We start from the raw sequence: 27967 nt of genomic DNA on the forward strand, positions 1-27967 counted from the left end.
AGTTTGTCACATGCTGCTTGATATAAGACCCTAGCCAACCACAATTTACAAGCGGGTTGCATGAAATATTATTAGGTCTAAATACAATCACCTCCGTTTTACTCTCATTGAAACTCAAAAAGTTCAGAGCCATCCAAGCTTTGACATCTTCAAGGCAGTTTAAAAGGATTTGGATGGAGCCTGGGCCATTTGGTGCTAATGGCAAATAAATTTGGCAGTCGTCTGCGTGAAAGGATATTTCATTTTTTCTATAAATAGACCCCAAAGGGAGCAGGTATAATGAAAAAAGAAGAGGGCCAAGGATTGAGCCCTGGGGCACCCCACAAGGAAGGGGGGCTGAGGTGGACTCAAAATTTTCAACTTTAACACTAAACGTTCTGCAACTCAAATATGAGCGAAGCCAATCCAGTGCTGCACCTTTGATGCCAACCAGGTGTTCCAAACGAGAGATAAGAATATTGTGGTCAACAGTGTCAAACGCTGCAGTAAGATCTAAAAGCACAAGGATCACGGAACTTCCATAATCAGTAGCTAAAAAGATATAGTTAAAAACACGTAAAAGTGCCGTTTCAGTGGAGTGTAGATGTTTAAAACCAGACTGAAAAAGTTCCATGATTCCATTAGCATCTAAAAACGCATTTAATTGGGTAAAAACTATTTTTTCCAATAACTTTGAAAGGAATGGAAGCCTTGAAATAGGTCTAAAATTTGAGCAAACTAAAGGGTCAAGGCCAGGTTTTTTTAATAAAGGGCTAACAATTGCATGTTTACCTGGATTTGGTTCCACTTTTCCCCACATGTAATTTTAAGTCTTGAGGAAGAGCTTCGCTATCATTTTAGTTTTTAAAGTTAAACAACCAATGCCATTTTCCCTTTCATTATCTCCTACCCTTATAGAGTTTACAAGCCCCATTTTCTGTATTTCTGCATAAATATAACCTAAAGAAGAAGAAGAAGAAGAAAAAAAAAAAGCATTGAGTTCCACACAAGTGCGATTAATAGATGAAGATACACAAAAATAATTACACAAAAATATACAAAATAATGACAACTATTTTGATTAGGGACAATGATTATATTGCATATCTGTGAGTGCAAGAGTAATTGAAAGTGTAAAATTATGTTATTTTTCATCATAAATGAATGAAAATTTAAATTGTCTATTTTTTTTCCTCCAAAATGCAGTGTCATAACCATCGATTATTGTCTGCCAACTACTCAGATTGTCATTTTATCAATCTTATCAACATTTGATGGTGGCAGATGGAACAGGAAGTCTTGGCCTGGATAGCCACCGACTACACTTTGGATAGTCGCAGGAAGCTATTTTTCAATGTGTTCCCAGATAAAGTCTTCCGGTTCTCTTTGTGCTTGTTAAGTCTGATGTAATTAGCCATTTTCAGATCCAAATACTCTTTTGTTTGCCTAAAGCAAAGATGTTCAGAGGTACCATTCATGTTTAAAAACAGCCCAGATTCACTAAACTCCATTAAAGTGATCAGCGGAGCCGTTCTTCCAGATGTTAGAAGGTATTGGTCAGCTATAGTTACCTAGTTGATGTATAAAGATGGGTTGTGATTGATGTCAATGAAGAAAAAAGTAAATACTAGAAAGATTTTGGAGGGTTTTACACTAGTTGACACAATTATCTGCCACTCAACAGCTAGCTGGGTATCTTTAGGCTATTATAAACATCGCAACACTGGCAAAGTATTAATTGAAATACAGCACTTGTGAGCCATCAGATCACAGGAAGAAGATAAAGAAAATAGGCAATAAAAGCCCAGAGTGTCTGATATGATCCTACCCAAAAATATATATAATTATTAATTGCTGGAGGGATACTTCGAAAATGCTCACAAATGTATGTCCCTAACCTTATTTGTAAAACAAGAATTTTAGTTGGGCAGACAGTGATCCACTTCTGACGGACCAACATATTGGTCTCCAGGATATCAGTGAGTTTTTAATAAGTTAGCTTATTTAAACACCATTTAAACACTGCTAATTGAAGACTTTCCTACTCAGAACAGCACTGCAGGTCACTAAAATAACAAGAACCATAGCCAAAAAAAGAAGGGCTTTGGAGCCAGAAACTGGCTCAATAGGTGCCCACTTAAACACACCAGTCCATTTTTCGTCAGGGTTTACTGGGTCACTAAAGTTCATGACCCAACTCTCACAGGTACAACTTGGTTTTAAGACGACTATTTCCGTTTTTCACATAAAGAATGATTGTACAAGTCTCCGAATTGTAGTCTGTTACAGTTGTTTATCAAAAGCTGAGATACATGAAAAGGCCAAAACTTCCACACACCTTGTTTTGCGTGGAGTCCTGCTCCTGCTCGAGGCCATCGGGATCTTTCTCCTGTCGAGACTGACCTGAGCCGGACAAGCTCTGCTCTGAACAATAGACATGTTGACTAGGGTACCTGAAAGACAAACAAGAGAAGATTTGTTAGAACATTTATAAGCCTTTATATACATTTAAAAAAGAGAGGGAAAAAAAAAGAAGGATTACTATAGAAATACTTAGGCTATATACAGCCTAAGTAGCCTTGGGGGAAAGAGCCACTCACACAGTTAATTAAAGCACTGACTATAGGAGAACAAAGAAAGCTTCGAGTACAGGAGAGCAAAAGTAGAGATTCAAAACAAGGGCTAAAACCAAAGGAAGGAGTGCAAATTAAGTTACAAGGAGAGACAGACAGGAACAGAATTGCATGAACAAAACGGAGTAAACCAAATTCCTTTTGTCATGTGTGTTCTTATAAGCTGCTCAAGGCAAACTATTTTCTTTGATTCAAATTTGGCTCAGGATATTGCTCTAATTCTTTTAGCCATCTGAAAGTCAAGGTAAAAAAGACAGTGTAGCCTGAGCACTTTCTGCACTGCTTCTTCGTGTATCTTGTTGTCAAACTACCGATGCCTATCCATTAAAACAAGCAGGCGTTCTACACCAGCTGTTCTGCAAATTTCGCTAATTCCTAGCTCTTAATGGTGTCGCATTAAATCACTGAGTGTGAGGAGAATAAAAGTACATTTACTGAATTGACAAAGTTGCAAACACACACACACACACACACACACACACACACACACACACACACACACACACACACACACACACTAAAAAACACACAAGTGTGTGTGTTTTTTAAAGTTACACACATTTCATACTTCATGTGAAATGAGCATTTTGTGAGATATTGAGATTCCCATGACTTGCGGTTATGTTCACCAACTTCCACCAACCTGCAGCGTGTTCAAACTCACATAATCTCAAAAATTACTGGGAGAGGGGGGATAACCTTCTATCAAATGAATGTCAAATGTCAACTGCAACAGTGAGTTAATAAAAAGGAGATCAACCAAGGATGGAAAGGTTATGAAACCACAAGACCAGAGCTAATAAAAGGCAAACAAAGCAAGAGACTGAACAAAGAAACAAGGCAGGGAGGCAGGAAAGATAGGCACAGCTGTTTCTCAGGTTATTACTATATTAGTGGAGTAGAAATGAAAAGAAAAATGAAACAAGAGGTATGTCTCAACTGTCTTAACAAGTTCACCCTGTTATAATATCAACTGACAGATAGCTTAAGTTAACAAGTTAGTCAGCATACTGACTTGGAGCCACTCATTTGGCTTATAGATTTAGTTAAACTGAATGGCTTTCGCTTTAAACAAAGAACTCACACATTAGCAATTACCTTGGGAAACAAAACAGGACACTTAAACAGATTAAATCAGTTAGTTCACGTCGGTGAAGATCAACAACCCGTGTCAAAGCTTTGTAAAGGTTCCAATGAAACCACAATATGGAAACTGCCTGCTTGTTTAAACTAGAGCTCATGTACACTTATGAAAGGAAGCACACAAAGCTCAAACCTGAAGCATAAAAAACGCCCATCAGTAGCTGTTGCACAGACACAAAAGACACAGCTCTACTCGCAAGTACCATGTGATCCTCAGGCTGAAACCGTTCCCCTTGAGTGCTCAAATGTCAATGTCAGGGGAGAGCGAAGCACATGGACAATCATGTTAGCGCCCTGTCAGCCTGGCTGTCAGGAGTAAGGAGATGCACAGTGAGCAACATACGCAATCACTGACAGACAACCATCTGTGCAAGTCAGTGTCCTGTCACTCAGAGAGCCCTGAAATCTGTATATTCTATGTTTGAAGAGATTAAATAGAGAGAAAAACATCTTTTGAAAGCTGTGACCCTCAAGATTTATGAACAGATCACACAAGCTGGGAAGGTGCAAAATACTAATACTGAAGAAAGTTCTAATCTAGCTTCACAGGCCATTTATAAAGTTCACCCATTATATTTTTCCTCAGATAATGGGTCACAAGAAAACCCTGTGAGCGAATTACTCAGACCACTCTAAATGTTTACTTGGATTTTGGATGTGTATGATGTAAACAAGAGGGAAAATCTTTCTAATAGTCATCTCGGGCACAGACATTCACCAAACCTTCTGTTTAGGAAGGTCAGGCAATAAGAAGCTGGCTTAAAGGGATGGTTAAATTAGATTGTTTCTCTTTCAGATATTAGAGAAACTGAGGGCTAGTGTCTTTGGTGGCAGGCCCGATATCATCAGGCGATATATGCTTTTTGCTGATTCATTAGTAACAGCATTCATCAAGTGTACACAAACACTTGATGCAGCAAAAACACAATCAGCAGATCTCAGCAGAGTTGGGCAGAGTGTAAATAAATACATAAATGTAAGGGAAATCTGCTCATGTTTTATGGTGATCGACTGAAATCTCAACTTAAAAGTGAACAAAATAAATCAATAAAATGAAAAAAAACAAAAAAACAAACAAACAAACAAACAAACAAACAAACAAACAAACAAACAAAAAAAAAACCCACACAAAAAAACCCAAACCCGCAATCAAATATCAGTATCATATCAGTATAATAATAATATATAATTAAAAACAAATGCTATAGTCAATCAGGTTCTGCTGATGGGGTTCAACAAGCCCCAGTATAACATGACTCATGCCAACATTTGGTGATCTGATAGAATTATTTTTTTCCCCCCTAATATTTGTACAAAACTGAATAACATGTGTCATCTAGGAGTCTTTACAAAGATAAATGCAACAAATTTAAAAGGGGATCAATTTATTAATATAACAAAGCCATGAATTAGTAGTTCATACTCTGCTCTCTGGAGCGAATTTGCAGAGCGCCCTCTGAACAAACTTCGCAACATCGCTCATACTTTTTTTAAAGTGTCATTTATTGACCATTAAAATTGTCAAAACAGATACAATCAGCCAATATCTCAACAGGGCCTATAAAAATTTGAACAGTAAATCATAAAAAGATCCTCTATAACAAATATGGAGTTGTAAATTAGAACAATAGGTCCCCTTTCAAATTTTTAAAATAATACAGCATACTGCCTATTAAAATAAAGATGACTCAGTTTATTGCAAAATGAATCACAGCCCAGTCTATGGTTTTACCCCAGTTTAAAATATTGGGCAGAGGAGCAAAGTGTTATATCTTTGCCAGAGCTCAATTCTAAAGAGTATTAAACTCTAAAACCGAGGAATTCAATTTACTGTTGTTTTAGAAACAGGTTGCTACACAAACATATTTTAACCACATTTGTTAATTGGCATTTCATTTATGCAAGTATGACAGACATCTTTTTTTGTTAAACAGAAAAATTAATAGATCGCTTTTAAATTAAAATCATACAGACTCATCGACTCTTTTGTATGTGGATGGTTCATGCTTACAAGCATAGCCAGCTCCAAAAGCCCATTCCAAGCCAACAAAAACCCTGACACAGCTGTCAAAATGAAATGATGAAATATGTGCACGAACGTATATGTGTTAACACCTCGTAGTGTAAGCGTTCCCCCAAAGGTGATAAAATGAGCCACAAAGCCAGAGGGGGAACCCTAAGAGCCAATCACTAGACAGACACTAAGGAGTAAATATGGAGCACAAGCTAATGTATCTTCCTGACTAAACTTAGATCCGTAGCTTTAAGATATTTTGTGCTGCGTTTCAAATGTCTCCTGTGACCCCTTATAACTCAAACACACATGGATGTAAAGGGAAGACATCGTCCATTCAGTGACGTCGAGAGATTATGTAACAGACCATTAGCATATCATGAGGTCAACGTGGCATCCATGTATGCAACAGGGATGATTAATGGTTTTATCCTAAAATACTTTTAACTTCAATTTTAAACAAACATTAACGTTCATGAAAATATTGATTTGTTACCCAATCATCACAGGCTGACTAAAGAGCAGAAAAATCATTAAAACACATGTTTAGTCAAGTCAGAGCTACTCCATGCCTTCCAAAGGTAAAACAGTGTTTCACACACAGACACATATGAATCATAGATGCCCACACAGTCAAATACAGACTCTTTACCCTAATATCAAAAAGGAACAAAATTTACTCAAATCTTCTGAAAAAACAAAAATTCCAGGAAAATCCATGCCATGTGCCTGACACTGACATGCCATGCTTGAGAGGGTATTTGCACAGGCGGCATTGCTTTCTAACCAGGCAACACAACTGTTACAAACAGTAAAAGGTCCTTGGTTATAGTGAAATCTCTCCATTTCTTTGTCTAAGAAAGCCTAAATATAAATGAATGCTGTAAAAATGTTATCCAATTCGTTTTATTTTGGATTATAATAGACTTCTGTTACAGGTTTCAGGCTACAGCCACCTCAAATCGCTCACCAGGTCCTTGCCTGCAAAACTCTTCCATACTCTTTGTACAGGAAGAGAAATAAGGGAACAAAAACCATCACTGCATAGTCGCAAAGCTTGTAGTGCAAGCTTTTCCTAAACCAATCAACTGTTGCATTGCAGATCTATTGAATCACATGTGTGTCAAGTCAAGGAAAGAATCTGACCAGTAAAGCTGAATCAATAATGGCATTGCTAAGAATTAGTGAAAACACATCACGTCAACATGCAACAGCTGCGCTGTGCAGCTTCCTTTTGGTTGCTTCCACCTTTTTAGTCTTCGTGACTTATCCAAAAGTCATTTATAACTGCATGCGTGGCCTGTAATTACACAGAGACAAGCAGTCGATCACGAGATGGAAGATAAAAGAGGCTGTGTCTGAGTTAAGAGTCTGAAAGAAGACAAATAATCAGTGTAGCAAAAATAGGAGTAAGATGAAGTAATGTTATTTTCACTTTCCCTCTATCCATGTATTACACCAATTCAGAAGCTGAAACAGTGCAAACCCATCAATTTAACATATAAATCTTCACACCAACTGTACTTTTATTGTTATAGAGGAAATATAATAAGTGACAGGTACCAGATAATTTTGGAGTCTGAGCTGTCTTTTTAAAACAAGATCCTGTGTGGTTTTGGTCAGAAACCTTCAGCTATAAGACGCCTGCAGCTTTGTCCTTTGATTTCTTGACTCTGCATGATCTGCTTACGTAAAGCTGTTCTACAACTGCCACAAAGCCTTAGAATAATTTCAAATTTTGCAAAGATCGGACATCCTCTGGATACTTTGCCAAGTTCTGATATGATTATTTCCTTATTTTTGCCTGATGAAACCTAGACTTTTTCACTTTCAAGTTTCAGATAAAGGCCAATAAGGTCAAATGGAAAAAGTAAAAAAGGTGACTTCAGAAGTGACTTTGCAGCTGCTGCTTCTGTGCAAAGCATGCTCAGTGATGCATCAACTAAACACTGCTTGTTATCATTTTTTTTAAAACTATCATTCCATCTCTCAGATAAGCACCCTTGTGTAAAATGCAGATGGGTGACAAACAGATCTCACAGTACACGTCTGTGTATAAACTTCCTTGATCATGAATGCAAATCTCACAATCATCCACAATGTGACTCACTGGGAAAGTGTTTAAAGGGAAACTTGCAAAGTCATAAATGTGTCTAATCAAATGAAAAATATTCAAATACAAAGATTAATAAATAACCTCAATTCCCCCCAAAAGTGGGACACGGTGTAAAAGGCAGGTAAACATTTGATAAGTTTTCTAAGTTCAATTGTGAATAAAATATGGGTTTACAATATTTACAAATGATTGCGTTCCTTTTTTAGCTTTACAGTGTTCTGCTTTTTGAATTGGGGTTGTATACGGAGCAATTCAAGAGCACAAATACGCTGTTTGTACTGAGACATTTAAACCCAAACCAAAATGTCAAACAAGTGGGAGGCACTGTTTGGCCTGGCTCCATTCATTCATGGGGATGATGCAGAAAGACCTCAGTGTTGACATTTCTTCCGAAGGTAAGGAGGTAAGGCTGGTGAAGAGAGGAGGAAAAAAAACAAAACAAAACAAAAACAGATAAAATATAACTAAATAAAAACAAAAAAGAGGAGCTGATGTGAGAGTATCAGCCTTGGGGGTGTACTGTGACCTACTTTTTAAAATTCAAAAGTGTATGCAACAGTGGGAGGGGGAACATAGTACCCACAAGTGAAGAAGTGGGGAGAACACTGCAACACACTGTATGGCATTTATTACATACCAGTAGTGGGTTAAGCTCAAGGAGGAGGAGCATGAGTCAGCAGTTGGCAGAGTCTTCCCCATTCTGCTTCTCCTCTTGTTTCCTGACCGAACTCATATGGTCCTAGGACTTTCAATAAGTCTTTTGCTATTTGCATATTAGTCTCTAAAAGCAAGAAATATTCCTAATAATGCTGAAGATAACACTTTATAGGCAGATGCACAGAGAGGCAATAGCTACATGTCTGTGCTGGTTCCGAGCAGACAAATCCCCTGATATTTCCTGTTGGCTTTAGGCGCATTCAGTATCGGGAGACGCAATTCAGCCTCATCGAATCAACTGTACTGTACTAACTGACTGGGTTGACACAGAGGAGACAAAACTGCAGAGGCAACAAAGCGAGAACTGATTAATCTGCCGACAACAAGTCTAATTTTATCACCAGCTGCACGGCATGGAAAGTGCCCTCTGATCTCTTGTCACGCAGGAAGTTTTCCTTCTGTCTTAAAAATTTCAGACATATCGATGTACGCCTACCTACCTTTCTCCCATTCATTTTTTTAAATGAAATATCAATAACATACACCAAAGGTTAACACTCATCATCCTGCCCTGTCATACAAACTGATCTTGGTCCCAACATGACACTGCAGCACATGTAGCCTTCAACGTCAGTCACAGGAGATTAGTTGCCGTCTTTCGATTTCCTGACCTAAATCTCTGACCAGCTTGTTGCTCTCCATTACATAAACTCTCCCTGACACACATATTCATTTTAAATAACCAACAGCATGTGATAAGTCTTAGAAATCCATTTAAAAAAAAACAAAAAAACAACTTTCTATTTTGACACAAACAACAAGTTAAAAGGAGAAATGTCAAATAAGGTTAAATTACTCAAATTACTATGGTTTTAAATTCATAATAAAGAGCAGAGTGAATACTACATTATCTGTCCTCTGTCCAAAGGGAAAGGAGAGTCTTGTGATGTTCACATTATTCCAGATATGAGGGGAGTTGCTGGCTGGAGTGAGTTAAGAAGGAAAAGCATGTCAATAACAGCTTAACTTGAGTTGAACTTTTCTCTTTAAATTTGACTGTAAAGCCAACCCAGCCTAACCACACACAGAATTTAAAAAACAAACAAAAACAAACAAGAAACTCAAAAATCCCAATTACTAAGGATTTATTTTCCTTAGCCACAGAAATTGACAGAAAGACACACAATGTTTTACTTTCACACTGAATAGAGACAGGAACATGGGAGAGGTAAAAGAGCTGAGGAGAGAATCCAGGATCCACGTGGCCAGAGGTGGATTATGGGGCGTGGAGATGTGCCAGGGCTTGCCAGGAAAAGTAGGCCAGAGCATCTGCCAGGCAGACAAAAACATGCCGTCACTGTTTGGAGGAAAACAGAGGGCAGTGCCTAAAGCTCAGCCTTAAGAGGACTGACCGTGTTTGCGTGTGCAAGTTGGAGTCTGTGTGCACGCCAGTTTTGCTCCACATTGAAGCATGAAATAACGGAGAACAGCAGTTTGTTCTAAAGCTTGCTGATCCCCCATAATCCTCTTCACTGATGCATCCTCGTAGCCACCAGGACAGAGCGGCTGAACTGGAAAACTGCTCGCTTCCCAACTCAGAGTTCTTAACCAGGGTCTAGCTGCAGCACATTGCTGGTATAAGCAGGTGTTCTGGCCTGGTTTATTGACCGCTGGTGAAGTACATCAGGGATCTTCAAGATTTTTCATTTTCAAGCACTACATGGTCATGCACTAGTTTACACAGCTCCTTGTTCTCATGATTCAGCCTTGAGAGCTCCGAGAGTTCCTTATCACTCTCGTCACTCAACGAATTAGCATCCAAAGATGATAAAGAATTTTCCTCATCGCTGACCGTAAAATTCTTAATTTGCTTTTTAAAATACTGAATCTCCCTTTTCTGATTATCTCCAGTCTCATGTCAGCCTTTTTATAGTCTTCATGTAGACTACTTTTTTTTTTTTTTTTTTAATCTTTTGATAATCATTTCATCTTTTTCCTCATCTGCGATCATCAAACTTGCCATGCAATTTAACCTTTCCATGAAAAACCATGTCAAAACTTGTACCCTATTTTGTCACCTATAGTGCATCTAACAGATAAGGTGACTGATAACCATCACTGAATGCATTTTCCCCCCTCTATATTCAACACTTGTCAAATTTAAAACTTGTTTGTGAAATGCCAAGTTTAAAAGGCTACAACAGACTGAACTCACAGGGTTCACACTGATAGATGGATGTTCCTGTTTACTACCTAGTGCTGCAGATGCATTAACCTGTAAACATTAGCAATGCTGCATTTTTCTTACTGCCTTCCTCCGCTTGGAGTGACCCAAGTTACTGTAATGGGGTTTGAGTACTGGGTTCATTTGCCTAAGTGCTATAATGCTATGTGCTGACTTGACGTATTGGAGGAGTAGAGGCACTGCAATATACTTCAGCCATTAAGAATAACTAGCCCTGCTTTCTGACACAAAGATACAGGCCTGTACTTATCAAGCATCAGATCAGATCATATCAGATCAGAAAGCAGTCACACCTGACTCAGAGGGTGTTGCTTCATTTAGTTATTTACTTATTTGCCTAATTTTAGCTTACAGGTTGAAATATCTCAAACTTTTCCTTAGAATCAAAGTGGAGTTCGCAGCTGTCCTAACCTGTCAGGATTTCCCAGTAGCTGGAAAGTAAAAGGAAAAAAAGTCTGTGCAACAACTAAGTGAACAGAAGATTAAATTAAAGGACAAATTGGAAAAAAAAATCTGTCAGACTAATTGCACAAAAGCTTTAACGCAACTAATGGATAGATAGAAAAGGTGAAGGTTAAGCGTCTGTCAACAGTTAACGAGGGATTGACCAATTTAAATCGTAAAGTGTGGAACAAAATAATATTGAGGAAGTTGCAACAGTAAATAATGGAGTCTAATGGACCATTTAGAGCTTGTTTTGAAGGAGCAGAGCACCAGTTAGGTTATCTGGTCAATGGGCTATGAGTTTATGTTTCGGCAATGTGTCCATCATTAACCAAGCCACAATTCACGAATTTATTAATGGCTACACCTCATCAAATATTAGTCAGACTTTAATCAAGTGTACACGCAATAAAGACGTGATGGGTCCTCACCCAAAGTGTGCTCTAAGGTCAAGGCCACATCAGTCATTTTGCAGGCACTTATCCATTTTCACAAGAAATACAGCTCTTCCTTGAGTACTTGTGAGATTTTAGTGTCTTCACTTAAAACGGTGTCCCAAGGTCAACAACAAGGTGACATCTGTCATTTTATAGCTAATATAATGAGATCTTTGATTAATCGGGTACCAGATGAAACACATCATCAGTGACGTTCTGGTTAAATTTTAATCATATGTGCCACTTTTATCATTCAATTAACTGCATTTATTTGAAAGCTGTCTGATACGAAAACGGACGCTGAGCCAAAATTTGCATGTCACAAATTAATATTTAAACTGTATTAAAGCTCAGAGTGATAAAGCTTTTAGTCTGCATCCCTTAAAACAGACGTCAGACTTTAACATGTACGTGACAGTTTGTTACATAACGCCAAAACCTCATCCTGTTCCTTCTCAATATCACATAATTACAATTTAATAACACGCTTGAGTAGCCTTTAGATCCTGAAAGGACACATACGCTTATAATCCAAACCACTTTAAAGTATTTGTGAAACTTGTCTTTATGATTTATACGGCTCACTCTGAGTATACCAGCACTGTGACGCACCTCCAACATTTACACAGGAGCCTTTATCCAGGATGTAGTTTGAATGAACAGACACACCTCTATTTGGGAGCTATCCCGTGGTGCACCAAGTAGGCCAAGTCACCAGCTCAAAGAAGGACTGCTGCTTCTAGAGGGGTAATTCACTAAACCAGCCAGCAGTCTACTGATTAAGACCATTTTTATAAAAACCCGGGAATAAATGACTTTCATTCCATTATTGAGTTATCAAAAATAAATTAATATATTTTAGAGGGGAAAAAAGAAAGAAAAAACCCAACATAACTGAAAAAAAAAAAGACAAAAAAAAAGCCTTAAGTTTTAGAATTTACTTAATTTAGTAAAGCAACCAGTTTGAGGCTTTGGCGAAAATGCCTATTGACAGTGACACTTCTACATGCATGACTGCTTTTATTGTAAAACTCGTTCTTGGCTCTTAACTTCTGATAAATACTACTCCTATCATAAAAACAGCTAAAACTGAAACTAAAAAAAAAGATTAAAACAAGACTCTGGAATCCAGCTGCAAATAAAATGAATCCAAAATAAAAGGAGCTACAGTACAATGCAATAACCATTTTAACACCAGCTGGATAAACATTATAAAGTCACGCTGGCAAAGACTGTTTGCGCAAAAACACCATTGAGCACCTAATTTTAAACACATTTGCAAAGACAAAGCCAAAATAAGATTTGTATTTTATTATTCACAGATTTTTTTTCACCGTCATTCACTTTTCGCTTAGTTCTTCGATCTAGTAAGAAAAATTAAACTGCATAAACAGAAACAAATGCATGCAGCCCTTTATCACATATCCAGATTGTTTAGTATGATTTTGTGGATAAAGTTATTTTTATTCATTTTTTAAATAATTCAATTCGTTGTTGTTTTTAATTATTATTATTATTATTATTATTATTATTATTATTATTATTATTATTATTATTAGCAACCAGTTTCCCCTATGAACATTAAAACTTCATACTGAAAAACCTGCAGAAAATGTTTGCACTTTCAGCATTCATGAACTGGATACTATAATTGTTATTGATTAAATGCCTAACCCAGGGGTTTCAAACCCAGGGCTCCAGAGTCTTATGTGGCTTTTTTGTCCATCTGGCTCCCTATAAGTCTGACACAAAACTAAATTAATATGAAAATTCTCCTTTTAATTTTGCTGAAATTCAATTGCAGTGGTTAGCATGAATGCAAACACATAAACAGCTAGTCCTGAGCGCTACTAACCCAAAAAGTCAAGGAGAAAATTGGAGGATTTAACGGTGCTTTTTGGCTCCTCTGGTAAAGACTGCCAATGCCCAGCTACTGTTGTGTTCCATATATGGAAATCATACATCTAAAACATACCACACTGAGTTTTGTATTATAATCAAATAAGACTAAACCTAGTAAGAAGGGCATTTTATTTAATTTTCACTGAATGATGATGGCATATAAATAAATATGTCTGTCTTACTTCAGCCTCCACATTTCATAAATGTTTATACTCATTTTTATAAGATTAAGGAACTATATGAGGCTAAGGAAAACTAATTAAAAACTGAGCTGACACCCATATTTACTGTTAAACACCACGCTTTAAAACTATTATAGCCAAAAATAAACACAAATCTCTACTAGAGAAAAGATCCCATTAGCAGCAGTGACATTGTAAATTACTGCAGTAGTCCCACAGAGGCTTGCCGATGAGACATCAGGACCATCGACCCAGACCAATGGGACTGAAAGATGCACTCATGTGATATAATCCAATTTGATAGGAAAAGCCACTTTGCCAGTGAGAGTTAGCATGGGTGGGTGTGGATACAACAATACATGTGCATTCTTGGCCTGCATGGATACATCAGCCAGCACAGCAGGAGAACAAAAACCCATTAAAAATTCAACTTGGCACAAAGTGTACCAAAGTGCTGCAGCGTGGTGAAACATTTACATCTTTCATAGATGTTTCACTGGAAACTGGACCCCGTAAAAACCTAGAAGGGAGCCAGGTTTGAAAAATAAAAGACTGGAAAGTGACAAGTACTGTGATATGTTGATTTTTAATATAATAACAGCTTATCAATCATTTTGGATTTAGTAAAATAAAGCAGATTTGATGATATTCTCTGAATGTACAAGCTCCAGCAAAACATCTCTTTATCTTTAAAATTGTCTAAGCCTTGTGGAAAAAAGGCCTCCTGCTGGGAATTGCCGACAGACACGCTTCATGCATTAGAAGACCAAACCATACCAACAAGAAAAAGGGAGACAGAAATGGTCCCACACACACAAAACTCATGCATGAGAGCCTGTCAGTAGCAGCTAAAAGGTAAACAGTGAAGAGCAGTGAGTGAGAGGGGGGAAGGGAGAAAAGAAGAAACAGAAGATTTTCACAGGGCGGAAAAAAGTAGTACCTTTCTCAAAAAGGGCAAGAAAAAGCAAAGGAAATTTATACGCCAAACTTGGAGTATTTACTGTATACAGCTATTACAAATGACCTCAGACCCATAACACAACTGAAGATAGAACACCATCTTCTATGAATTATTTTAGACTTATTATATACTTAGCATATACTTTAAAATGTTGTAAATTATTTGCAGCATTAATTAGTCAGGAATCATAAACAATGTAACCACAAGAAGAAAAGGAGATCTAGTTAGAAAAGCAAGTGAAATTAATCCCCTCCCTAACCTTTACCATACCCTTGTGTCATACAGGTAAACACATGCAGTGACATTTTATTAGTTTTCTGACGTACATCTCCACCTTTAAAACCTTTCAATCTCCACCCTCTGAATACTATTCTCCAACGCAGCAAACAGTAGTATTTTCTTTCAAACCACTGATAAAGCCTCAGGATGTTGGCCCGTATTCAGCGCTCACTGAACGACTTCCCAGAAAATTATTACGTTTGTGAAGCAAGATTGTGCAAATACGTTCCTCCTCATATCATCAGGTCTGAGATAAAACAATTTTTTAAAAGGTACACATATATGTATTGTGCGTCTTGAATACAACTGAGGGACATCACACTTTAAATGTGATTACTAAAATATTTTTTAAGTGAAGGAAGTGAGAGATCAAGACAAAACTGAAACAGAGGTTAAGCCATCCTATTTGCATCTGCTTTTATATTTAGTTCAAGAAGGACTGAGCTTTAAGACACCTGAGATCAGCCATCTGCCTCTGCTTTATATTACTTTCAAGTCAGCCTTTATTTAGTTGACTAGTTTTTCCTCATGTTTTCATCATGTATGAGAGAGTGCAGCTATGATGGGCGGTGTTCTACTCATTGTTCTTTCTTGAGCTAAAGCTGCTAAACATACAGTGCTGTTGATTCATGAGCTGTGCAACTTTAATTATGCAGCATGCTACAAGTGATAGGTTTATGAACACCACACAAACCACAATTGTTAGTTGTATCCCACTGTTCTCTAGTGAACTTTAATTGCAATCAGAAATTGGAATTTGTTTCCACTGAGCTATTTTAACACAAGCTCTGGAAAATGTCAGGAAAATCACGCAGTACCCAAGTCTTAAGTTGCTCTTTCACACATTCAGCATGCAACAGGAATTACACCATATCCGGTCGATGATAGATTTACAACAGCAAAAACCATAATTAAAATTATTCTGGCTACCTGTAAACGATCAAAAACAAAAGGACTGGTGGTTTTTAAAAGTCTAATTTCAGAGGTGATTTTTTTCTTTTAATGATTCAAGTGTAAAGCAAATAAATAAAGACATGGTGATGGGCATAGATTCATCCAGATGGTTGCAGACAGGGACAACAGAGATCCAACCAGGTGGCTTTGTGCACCTCAGGAGACCTGCATAGAAGCCATGGGGAGCACAAGAGAGCCAGCAAGTATCAGACACTCATGTCACAGAAAGCAGATCAGGTTAGAGACCACTGGAGCTTTGGAGACAACAATCAGGTGAAGGCAACTGTTAATGGACAGGTTTACCTAGCTCTCACAGAGCTTGTTGATTAAAGGTTCTCTTTCCAGGCATGTTGGCTTGATCTTAACAAAGGAGAGTCAAAACTGCTGTAAATGAAAGGGCTGCACATAACTTATAACACAAGACAAGAACAACGTAAAAAACAGGGGTAAAGTCTCAATGCAGATTCCAACTGATGTGGACATTTGGGTTTTAACATGCAGCAAGTCTGGGTAATGGCTAGAAATGTCAGGGCAGTTTTATATAAACTACATCAGACCATTTTGTCTAGCACTGCCTTCATGGCACACTTCACAGTTGTTGACTGCTAAAAGAAAAAGTGGTAGCAGAAAGCATTAACATACAGAGGGGTATGCAGCTGGGACACGAGAAGGCTAGAAAGCAAGAGAGTTTTATGTGCTCATCAGGCTCCATGGCCAGTGGGCAGGAACAATGGCATGTGCTTTAGTGCCAGTCCAGCTCTGTCTCCTCACATAAAAACTAAAGCAACCAGCCCGCAGGGCAAGACCTTGGTTCAACAACAACACAAATTCGGACTGTGTTACTCAGCTTCTATTCTCTGGGCTTGCAGTAGAGGAGACAAAGTGAGATTATCTACAGCTTCCAAAAATCATGCATTCAAGCTGCGCATTTTGGCTGTGATAAAACAAACGCATTTTAAAAATGATCAGTTTAAAAACAAATTCAGAAAGCAATTTATTTTATTCAATACTGACTGAAATAAACAATGATCGAGCTAAACTTTCTGGCTCTGACCTGTTTTTGTGAAAAACAGAAGCAAGAGACGCATTGTGTGAAAGGTTTGGATTAAACTCAAGAGAAAAGGCTGCGAACAATAGTGCCTGGGTTTGGTTTGTAACATGAAAAGGATGACTCCAGATTTTTTTGGCTTTTAGGTCAAATGTCATGTTTGCTGCGATTTATTTATTTATTCCCCCTCTTTAGAAACTGTTCACTTACATTCCTCAACGTTTTAAATTCCAGCATTTGAAATCAATAGGACCTTAGCTGAGATAAGCTGCCTTTTCACTCAAAAATTAAGTGAAGGGTAAGAAAACAAGTTAATGGAAGCAATGAGCGGGTCTCCAGTTGGCATATTTCATGATGGAATCCCTTATATTACAAAAGAAATCTATTACTTATATATTCCTTCTTCCTACATGCATAGATTTAGCAAGTTTTGTTTTTATGTTTAAACTCAGTCATTAAAGACAGTGTAAATAGCTTACCATAAACCCCCAAATTACTGTACCAAATAGTGAGTGAGCAGGCGCAAGCAGTAGCAATGTTTGTATACACTCAACCTAGAGTCACTAGAGTCCAACTTCTATAAAGAGGAAGAAAAAAATAAAATAGCACACCACTATGTAAACTTATAACGCTTAAAAGCATCTTTGCAGACCATTCTTTTCCTATTATGCAAGTTGTGTTCACGTGGACAGATGAGCAGGTAACACATGTATGAGCTCATGACATTGTGCCACATTCTTTGAATCACAGACGCATCACAGTACAGCCATAAAAGTTCGAACGAGCCAGCTGATGAAATGAATAGCTGCGAGGAGGTAAGGTACAAGAAACGGCTCCAGTAAGCATTATTGTCTTCTTTCAAGGCCTCCTTTGTAACCTTCCATTTTACGGTCCAACCAGCCTCCCATTTCCCAGCTGAAACAGCCAAAGCACACACAAAGTTTTTGCTGTGACATTTACTTACAGTTCCCAGTATGGGTGCTCCGTGAGTGTGTACTCATGGTGCATGCGGGGAACATAAGGAGGACTGTCTTATGTAACAACTACCCCCCAAAAAGGGAACTTTTACAATGTGGGCAGAACACATAGTTCTTATAACAAGAATGTCCACAAGCTATATCCTGACTTCCTTCTTTGTAAGGCACTCAGAATCCCTAACAGCAAAATTTGACAGAAACTGGAGCTCACAGTGAAGAAATTTTTTTTTTGTACAAAAGCTCTATTAAACTTATTTCCACTTCTGTCATTTTATTCTAGTAGAACAACTTTGTATGAAAGTGCTCTAAATAATCCTCATTTATCTTTTACTGGGCATTGGTGAAGCCCCTCAGTTTACCCACTATCCGAAACAAGCAATTTTAGCACCTCTCATTTTAAGAACACATTACACAAAAGCCAAATTCCTTCTGATTGGACGCTTCTTGAAAACAGAAGGTATGAGCATCAGGTGGGTGAGATTGCAAGTTGCATTTGCTAAACGTCAGTAAATCCTCACTTTTTAACTTCGTAAAGTTAAAGCCTGAATCGGAGCATTCAGAGCAGTCTGAAGCCTGACACTGTCTCTTTCAGCTTATATAGAGTGAAAAGAAAATTATCTCATCTTATATTTGTTGAACTACTGCTCATTGTGAGCCGTCTATTAGGTTTTCTTCCTAGAAAAATATTTGCACTGCAAAACACAGCCTCACCCTCAGAGTTGCTCAAGGATTGGAGCTGTGAATTGGGATTCATTAGAAGCAGAAGGTAACTTAAAACGCATACAGTCCTCACTCTACAGGTGATTTAGGAAAGTAAACGGGTTGGACAAGAAAAAGTCTTGCATGTGTTCTCCTTCTGGGTTAGCACCAAAGCAAATGAACAAACACGTCTTTTGGCATCATAAGCAGATGCAAATAAAACACCACAGCACCCTGAAGCAATTTTAACTGCACTCATATAAAGACATATAAAAGTCCAAGTTAACAGCACAATTAAAAAAAAAAAAAAATTCATATAAAAATCGTAAAAGTCAGTAGATTAAAATTCAACACCATCGGCACACAACCCAATTTAAATAACACATGTTCAAAAACTTTGTATGTTTTGCTGATTTTGTTAACAACTGGATGATTAACAATATCTACACTCTAATGGAATATAATAGAAAACCCCCAACTGATCACTTGGTTGCAGAGGTCTCTCTTGAGTACTAATCAGGTTATATAATAATAATCTTTCTATGCCATCCTTCAGAAGGACAGAATGAGATGGTGACAATATATGCAGTAAAGGGCCTTGAGTACACACCCCAAAAATTAAATAAAGAAAACCTTTTGTGGATCTCGGGTAATTTTCCAGAATATACAACTAAGAGAAAGATGCCAATTGTCTAACAGAAAGTCAAACAAGTTCTAACAGTTTTTAACCTGGAATAAATGCTGAACCACCAGACTCAGACAACATCTCTGCGCTAAAGTTAGCATCTAAATAGGAAGAAAATACATATCTGGTAAGCTATCATTACAGATAATCAACCTGGAAATATGCAGTTTCATGCAAACGGTGTCAAGAGCACATGCACACACACACGCTCCCCTCCCCTCAATGCTGATGTCAACAGTCTGAGCTAGCTTATTGTGGGCACAGTAAGATCCCTGTTGCTGACCACACGTGAAGGGGCAGCATGACACATACAGAACACTTTCTGTTGTGCTTCTCTGAGCACTGCAGCATAGAGATGTACTGCCAAGCAGCTTTAAAATACCCTATAAAAAACGGACAACAATTCAACCACAAACACACACACGAAGAAATAAAATAAAAGCATAGATTTTGATCCATAAAAGAATAACAAAAACAACATCAGGCTTGGTCATTTGAAGCAGGACAAGCAGAGTTATTAAAAGCATCAGGTCAATGATTATGACACACCTACCCATAGACACTTGTTACCAGCAATCTAATACAGAGCCCCCTTTTCAAAGCCTAAAAATCACAGCTGCCTTGGAGACCATCGGATTACTGCAAGGATCACATTCCCCATTTCTCTGCTCCTACCAAGACGTGTGAGAGTTGGCACGGAGGAGTGAGAAGCTGCACGCTAAAAAGGGTTTGCATTACTAATGAAGTTTGTACGTGTAGCAGCATTGTCATTAGTTTGTGGGAAAGTGGAAAAAGGGCCCATTAATATAGGCAAGCAGACACTTGACTTGCAAGGGCCTTACTGGAATATTTTGCTTTCTTGCTATATAATATGTTGGGTCTTTACAAAAGAATATAAAGTGTGCTTAAAATGACTAAATTAGGAATTTATAAATAACAATTATTAATCTAATCAAATCTTATTTGTGTGATACCTATGAAGTACCAGGTTTGCAATCCAAGAATAACAGCTCTTGTTTGCTTGCACCAATCAATTTTATTTTATTTTTTTTTAAATGCAACTCCTTTTCAAAGTATGCAACCCTATGAAGGAGCTACAGTAGACTATGTGCTGGAGTGTTAGTTTTATTTATTCATGAAGACATTATATAAGACGAATGCCTGGTATGATCCATAAAACATGACTACTAAAATTCAGTGCTATAAGGAAATAAGGACAAACATGCTTCCTTTGACATTATAGTCATCTGGAACTTGGGTGTGAATCAAATAACCATTACAGTAACGTAACCAGAACCATTGCTGGATCTTGGAACACAAATATTAGGTGATTATTTCCTGGAAACGTACTACACACTTTAAGTAACGTGAAATTTTCTTGCACAGCTTGGGAGTTTTAAATTTCCACCTCTACCCCAAGGGAGGCCTACGCCACACACCTGTCTTGGGAACACCTCAGTATCCCCCAGGAAAAGCTAAAAGCTGTGCTATACCCACAACCTGAGCACTGATAAGCCAAAGAAAACGGATGGGTGGATTTACACGTACATCAAATGTGTCTTTATTTATTTATTTTTTAGGTTATTTAGTCTCCCAAAGAGCAAACTAATCTACATTCTCCTTCTATGTCTCAAATAAAGTGAGACTGACATATTTATCACAAAGAAATTACCAGAAGGGCAGAGAAAGCTGGACATCTACCTGCTTCTGAGTCACCAATCTGGATAAAGGTGGCACTTTAGCCAGACTGCTAATCCCATTCCACAAACCCTGCGTACTGTTACCTGCTGCATGCCTCCGAGATTAAACAAATTCATGAGTTGTATTAATCTACCAGACCTCTGTGCGCACATACTTTGGAGAACAACTATCATTTTTAGGAGGGGAACTTATTTACCAGAATGTAATAACAGATCTCCAATATGTCTCTGTTAAATCTATGTATGTAGAAGTTCGGTGATTTTACAATGATTTTACATTACGCCAGCTCTTGCGAGTATGGGATTTATTGTTTTATTTTTGTCTGTACAATATACAAAGAGACATTGAAGTTTTATATTTGTAGTAACTTATAAATCATTGGACAAACAATGGTAGCATTTCCTTGATTTAGCTGCTTTTTTGTTTCATATGACAACAACATACATGTCATCCAGAGTTTTATGAGCTGGTCAGACTGACTGGTCGATTTCAGGATAGCAGTTGATGCCCTTATGGATTTGGCATTGGAAAATAAACCGTCATGAAATATAGTTTAAATCAAGGGGAGATAGACTGAATTTTTTAGCATTAAAAAGTTTAGAGATAAAGAGTTTTGTTTGTCACCTCCAGCTTGCCTTGGTGGTCAGTGATGTTACCTGACAAGTAGCCCGACTTCATTGGTTTTTAGGTTAGCTAGCTATGCCGCTAGTCAACAGCTGGCTACCAAACCTTCTAACATAATTTACGTCATTTAATAAACAAAGCTTATCAGTAAGTTGGGTACAAACAAAACAATTTCAGAGCTATTCTTAGGATAAGAAAGTCCAGAAAACGCCACAGATTGTAACACGTTGTTAATGTTAGCTGTGTAGCAGTGGCATTGATGACTGACGGATATTATGCGGCAGAAGACACCAAGCAAAGCTACGTGAGGACGAGCATCACAAAGCCTGCTCCACCTATTGTTAGGACTGTGTTTTGTCTGACATGTTGATTATAGTGAGGATGTAGAATTAGATGTCGGTGAAAGCTTACCAGCACAGGAGAGCTACAATGAGGCACACCAACAAAACGCGCAGTCTCTTCATTATCTTCCCGCGGGGACCAACATCCTCGCTCCTTGGGGTTTTTTCTTCTGATGGATCACGACTACACAACACACCGAAGAGAATCTTTAAGTACCTGTGTTAATTTAAACATGAAAAACCCACACTTGAGGGGGTGCTATTTTTCATTATGCGGACCAGCTGTCCGCCTCTTTTTAGGCTCCTGTGGCCACTGCTGTTGACGAGTAGCTGGATCTCGCTATGTTCAACCCCCGCTGAAAAATCTAACCAATCAAATAAGCGTTGAGAATTCGTAGCCCAATGAAAAGGCGTGTAGCGACACTAGTTTAATTTGAAAGCCCCACCCCTTTCGATTGAGGATGAGTTGGTAGCTGTGGAGCAGGACGCGTCACCTATTTCTCGATAAGCAAATCACTTAAAGCTTGCAATAGTTAAACTTATTGCTCAACTGTGAAATGTGTCGACGTGAATATATAGTCCTAACACTTTTTTTAAATTGTAAATTAACTTACATTCATTCAAATATGAGCTGTATGAATGAGGGTGAGTGAAAAAAATTGAACACTGTGTACTTCCTTCTTCACCACTGGAAAACACCTTCAAGTAGTTAAACCCATAAATATTTTTTAAATCCTGGAAAATGGTTATCGGTGTTTAATGAGAAATGGGCTAATTATTTTTTTCTGACGACATAATTTTTATATTTATTATATATCATATAATGGGACATTATATTAACTGTAATCTTATCAGTTTCTATTGTATTTTTAGACTATAAAGAAACCAGAGAACAAAAATATCTGGTTCGTTAAAAACACATTTTACACTTTTACATGCTTTAGTCACGTTCCTACTTTAGATTTTGTTTAAACTCTGCTTTTAACAAGTTAACACGTCGCCACTTACACGTTTGTGGAAAACAAAAAGATCAAAACAAATACAAGTCTTGGTTTATTTCATTTACCACATAAAACACATTTAAAGTAGGATGGTTTTCTACGTACGCTCATACCGCATGGAACAATAGGACTACAAATCCCAAAGTGCAATTCCATTGAGGCCCTGGATAATTTGCCTGACTTTTTTTTAATTGTGTGTGGTTAATTTCACACACTTAATAAATACAAAAAAGTACATACACCGGATGCTTGGATCAACAGTGAAATAAAAAAGGTTTTTTTTTAGCAAATTCTAAAACACATTTTTTAATTTTTATTTCGGCGGGGTCCTAAGCTGTCGCCAATCTTCAGAACATTTCAACTAGAAGTCAACTTTGGGCGAAGGTAGCTAACTGCCGCTGACTGACCAGCACTGTGGCCGGCCTCTGTAATCACATTTCTGGGTCTTTGGGACTTTTAGGGTCATGGCTTTGACCATGAAGATGGTCCGGGTATTTTTGTGTGTCCTGTCCGTGTTTGTCTCACTGGTCTCGGAGAGGTTAGTGGTGCTGGCTGCCTTCTCTCAGTCTCTTGACAGCGATTTCACGTTCACTCTGCCCGCCGGTCGAAAGGAGTGCTTCTACCAGACCATGAAGAAGGATGCCTCACTGGAGATTGAATATCAGGTCATAAAGCCTCATAAAATAGGGATGTTGTTTGGGGGTTTGTATGGGGTTAGCTGGTCAACCCAAAACTTCACACTGCTGTCTGCCAAATCAAATCAGCGTTGACATATTACACTTGTCAAACCTGTTGATTAGATCTTTAGTTGTGGTACTTATTCCAATAATGGAATGTAATTAAGGCAATTTAGCCAGGTACACGTTTAAGGTATTTATACTTTCTATATCTAACTAATGTTCTACTTTTATTTCGAAGTGTTTTACTGGTAGCTATTTGCTTTACAGCTTTTATTTGACTAATGATTATTTTATCAGTTAAGCTACCGAGCAGTCCGTACAAGTAAAGGCGTAGAGATATAAAAATAATCATTTTACTGGGTGCCAGAAATTCTAAAGGTATTTCTCAGTATTATACTCGCAATGTTCAGAAAATAGTTGAATTTGAATTTTAAAAAGAGCTCAAATGGAGTCCACTTAAACCAGATACAGCAGTAAAACTTAACTGTTACATTAAAATTTGGGTGATGCTTTTAAAACTTTAAGTATAATGTAATGATTTCGATAGTAGCTATTTTTACTTGTAACGGAGTACATTTAAAGTGTTGCATTTGTACTTTTACTTCAGTACAGGATGCGAATACTTTCTTCAGTTACATCTTTCAAACCACATGCAGCCTACACTCGTTTACTGCTGTTTTAAATCCAGAGCAAAAGAAGCAACAAGTAAATTGGTTCACACCTTGATTTTCATATTGTTGGGAACCTGTTTTGCAGGTCAGTGTGCAGGTTACACAGCGAATCGGAATCTATTCTTCCTGTGTGACGTCACAGAGTTTTAGTTTGTTATTTAGCTGCATAAATGTCAGACTCCTTACAAAAAAACCAACATTCCTGATATTTCATGTGTTAAAACGAACATTAGTAAGCCACACCAAATGTGAATTTCTCAGGGGTTGAGGGCTGATATGAATGCTTCTTTGGCTTATTTTGTTTTTGTTCTTATTTATTACCCCTTTTTATAGTTAGTAAGTTCAAATATCTTCATTATGCAAAATACCTGGACTGCTGTTTTTCTCAGCCCCATTCACCTCTCATTTATTTCTATTCTCCACCATCCGCAGGTGTTAGATGGTGCAGGCCTTGATGTAGACTTCACTGTCTTCTCTCCTTCGGGCCAACTGCTATTCAGTGATTACCACAAGTCTGATGGTGTCCACACGTAAGTAGCTCCGATCTTCTATTTAAAAACTGACATTAATAACTCAGGTGTTTGGGGAAGATCTTACTGCTTGTGCTTTCTTCCAGCATAGACACTGAGGAGGGAGACTACATGTTCTGCTTTGACAACACGTTCAGCTCAGTCTCTGAGAAGCTCATCTTCTTCGAGTTGATCCTGGACAACATGGATACAGATGAAGACCCAGATGACTGGAAGGAGTACGTCCACGGAACAGACATCCTGGACATGAAGCTGGAAGACATTATGGTGAGAGTTGGTCTTGTTTGAATAAATTTAACACATTCCAAACCTGTCGTTTTAATAGATTTGAATGTGTGAGCTTTAAACCTTAATAGCACTGATAGATGGTAGGTGGTTAAATTTGATTCAGAGTGTGTTGGTTTTATTCCCACTTGCATTTTTAGACTTTGTCCCTCTGTTGCCTGAGATATTTCAGAGGATCATCCAGGCGCACAGGATGACACGGGGGGGTGCAAAGTGACCGAACACACTGCCAACAAAATAGCACATAATCCATCACCAACATGCAAAGTTACACGAAGTGTGTCACAATAAAGGACAATGTCATGAACTCTCACCTACTGGCTGACTGCGGCCAATTGTTTCAGCTTGCACCACCCATTTGCTAGAAATAGCCTAAATTTGTGTCATAAGTCACATAGCCTTGTCATCTTTGTAAGAGGTAGGAAATTTGTCCCCCAGCTGTTGAGGAAGTAGTTTTTTCAAGGAGGAAGGAACACCATTTCAGACTCTCACTCTGATTACCTGCTTTGTTTTTGTTTAACTTTGGTCAAGTAAAATTTACATAAAGAGTGCAGTAGATCTATTAGCTTTCTTCTCAGATTCCCTCAGTATGACCTGCTTTTCTCCTCTCCTTCAGGACACCATCAACAATGTGAAGGCTCGGCTGGGTAAAAGCTCTCAGATCCAGACGCTTCTGCGAGCGTTCGAGGCTCGTGACCGAAACATCCAGGAGAGTAACTTTGAAAGGGTGAACTTTTGGTCAGTGGTCAATCTCATTGCTATGGTTCTGGTCTCGGGGGTTCAGGTCTACCTAGTCCGCTCGCTGTTTGAAGATAAACGGAAAATTCGAACATAACACAACCTGAAATGGAGTGAAACAGAGAGACTGACACAGTTGCCCACATAAAACTTATGGATTTTTTTCAGCTGATTTCCCCTTTTGTGACTTTTAATCAAGGATGTCATATACACACACATATATATATATATATATATATATATATATATATATATGTACACACTTACACACACACACACACAATGATAAAGAGCCAATTTACCACAGTTGTTGCTCTGGTCTTTTAGGCCGTTGCAGCTTGAAGGAAACCCCAGGTTTGGAAAAACTTATGACTCTCAACTTTACATACAACCTAGCTCTGTCTTTCCTGAAAAAAACATGCATCTTGTTTGATAGTTCTCCCCAACTGCTGTAGTTCATCAGTGAAAGAAGCACATTTACAGTGCAACTAGTTTTTCTAATGGAGCCAGGCCAAATGCAAAAATGTCCTTTTTTCTTCTTTTTAAAAAAAATTTAATTTCAACATGGATTAAGCTAAACTAGATGAAGGAATGGTCTGGGGCCTGTTATTTCTGTCAGATAGGAGTGAGAGGTGCTGCCAATCTGTTAGTGTGTCTTCCCCTTACAATAAGATGCCTTATTCATTTGGATTTCGCTCCCAGCCTTTTGCCTATTGGTGAGGCCTTTGAATACTTTTCTTATTGCCACAAACATTTATGTTGTTACAATTCAGCCACATATTCCCCTTCATGCCAATACTGAAAATACAGGGCTGCACTGCAATGCTGCTCTTTGGCACCCAAAAGACTGCAAGAGAAGGAAACGGGCCATCTCCAAATCTCTTTATAACTACTGCCCTACTCTCCTCTGCCGTGATTTGTGGACTTGTGGCCTGAATGGCTGCCAGCCAGCCAGCGCCGCCGCTGTGAAGACTGTCTGCTGCTGCTGGGTGTCTGCTTACAGCCACCTACTGTGTGAAGATGTTGAGCCTGCCCGTCTCTCCTGTGACAGAAGTCTATTTCTATCTGAGTGACATCTGGAAGGTCATTGCCACTACTTCAATGCACTGGTTGGTTTAATATGCACAAACCATCCTCTGCCTTGTGGTTTTTTTTTTGTTGTTTTTTTTCTTTTCAACATACTTTTCCAGGTCCTTGCACTGCCTCAGATCCCACAGAACCCCATTTTGGCAAACACAAATGGGTCCACAGTCTACACGGGTGAAATAACACCAGTTTGTTACCTGTTACTTGTATTGTATTAAACTGCTACTGCGGTTGTATTTTTTTATTGATGTTTATTCATCTCCACTCTGGAACCCTGGCTGCTCACTACCTTGGCTCGATGCTTCATGTTGCAGTCTTCTGATTTTTGCCTTGTGCTGTAAGGTGAAGATCATACAGTGAGTTTATGCCTTTGTGATTTACACTATCTTTTGTTAGAAGTGAATAAAACCAAACTGAGTAGACTAATTGGTTTACAGTTATAACATTTTGCCACACGGTATGTGCATATGTCAATCACAAATTCTTTGGATGCCTGTAATAATATTGGATGTCTGGTTGTGAGAAATGGTCATCATCTGCCTCAGTTTCAGTGCTTTTCCTTATTCTCATGTATGGTTGCTGTCACTGGTATTTACGTACTGTATGTCTGGATTCTAATAAGTGATGTATTGGTAATAAAAATATTTTTTGATCAATTTTTAACATGCTTTCAGAATTCTACAAAAACAAAAGAACAACGTTTTTTTTTAAGTATTTCTATGTTACTGAGTAATAAAAGTTTGTGTCTACAGCTTCATTGTCTTTGAGAAATGTTTTCTGTCATAAAACAGCAGTGGGAGAAGAGGGAAAGTGGCATCATATTTATTTAGCTAATATCCTGCAGTTGAAAATTTCTGCAGATTAAACAGCTTTACCTTTTTTCTGACCTCTGCATTCTGTTGTGTTATATTTCACCCCAAAGAGTGTGATACTGTGATTCAAATGTGGATTAAAA

General features: G+C 38.1%; 2 protein-coding genes across 9 annotated transcripts in view; one reads left to right on the forward strand and one right to left on the reverse strand.

Annotated features, from left to right (window-relative positions):
• suco (SUN domain containing ossification factor) overlaps positions 1-22334 on the reverse strand; it is a 45405-nt gene extending 23071 nt beyond the window's left edge. For all 8 annotated transcript variants that reach the window (XM_063467245.1, XM_063467247.1, XM_063467240.1 and 5 more), the window contains exons 1-2: positions 22092-22334; positions 2318-2432 (exon numbers count right to left, since the gene is read on the reverse strand). In XM_063467245.1, the coding sequence (XP_063323315.1) occupies positions 2318-2432; positions 22092-22144 (168 nt within the window). In that variant the 5' untranslated portion in view covers positions 22145-22334. The remainder of the gene's footprint in view (positions 1-2317; positions 2433-22091) is intronic.
• Positions 22335-23382: 1048 nt separating this feature from the next.
• On the forward strand, positions 23383-27737 carry tmed5 (transmembrane p24 trafficking protein 5). The gene is made up of 4 exons (XM_063466613.1): positions 23383-23687; positions 24806-24903; positions 24990-25170; positions 25805-27737. The coding sequence occupies exons 1-4, from the start codon at positions 23487-23489 to the stop codon at positions 26021-26023; spliced, it is 699 nt and encodes a 232-aa protein (XP_063322683.1). The 5' UTR covers positions 23383-23486; the 3' UTR covers positions 26024-27737.
• Positions 27738-27967: the final 230 nt, after the last annotated feature.

The sequence above is a fragment of the Pelmatolapia mariae genome, linkage group LG23 (genome assembly GCF_036321145.2).
Source record: "Pelmatolapia mariae isolate MD_Pm_ZW linkage group LG23, Pm_UMD_F_2, whole genome shotgun sequence".
Taxonomy (NCBI): domain Eukaryota; kingdom Metazoa; phylum Chordata; class Actinopteri; order Cichliformes; family Cichlidae; genus Pelmatolapia; species Pelmatolapia mariae.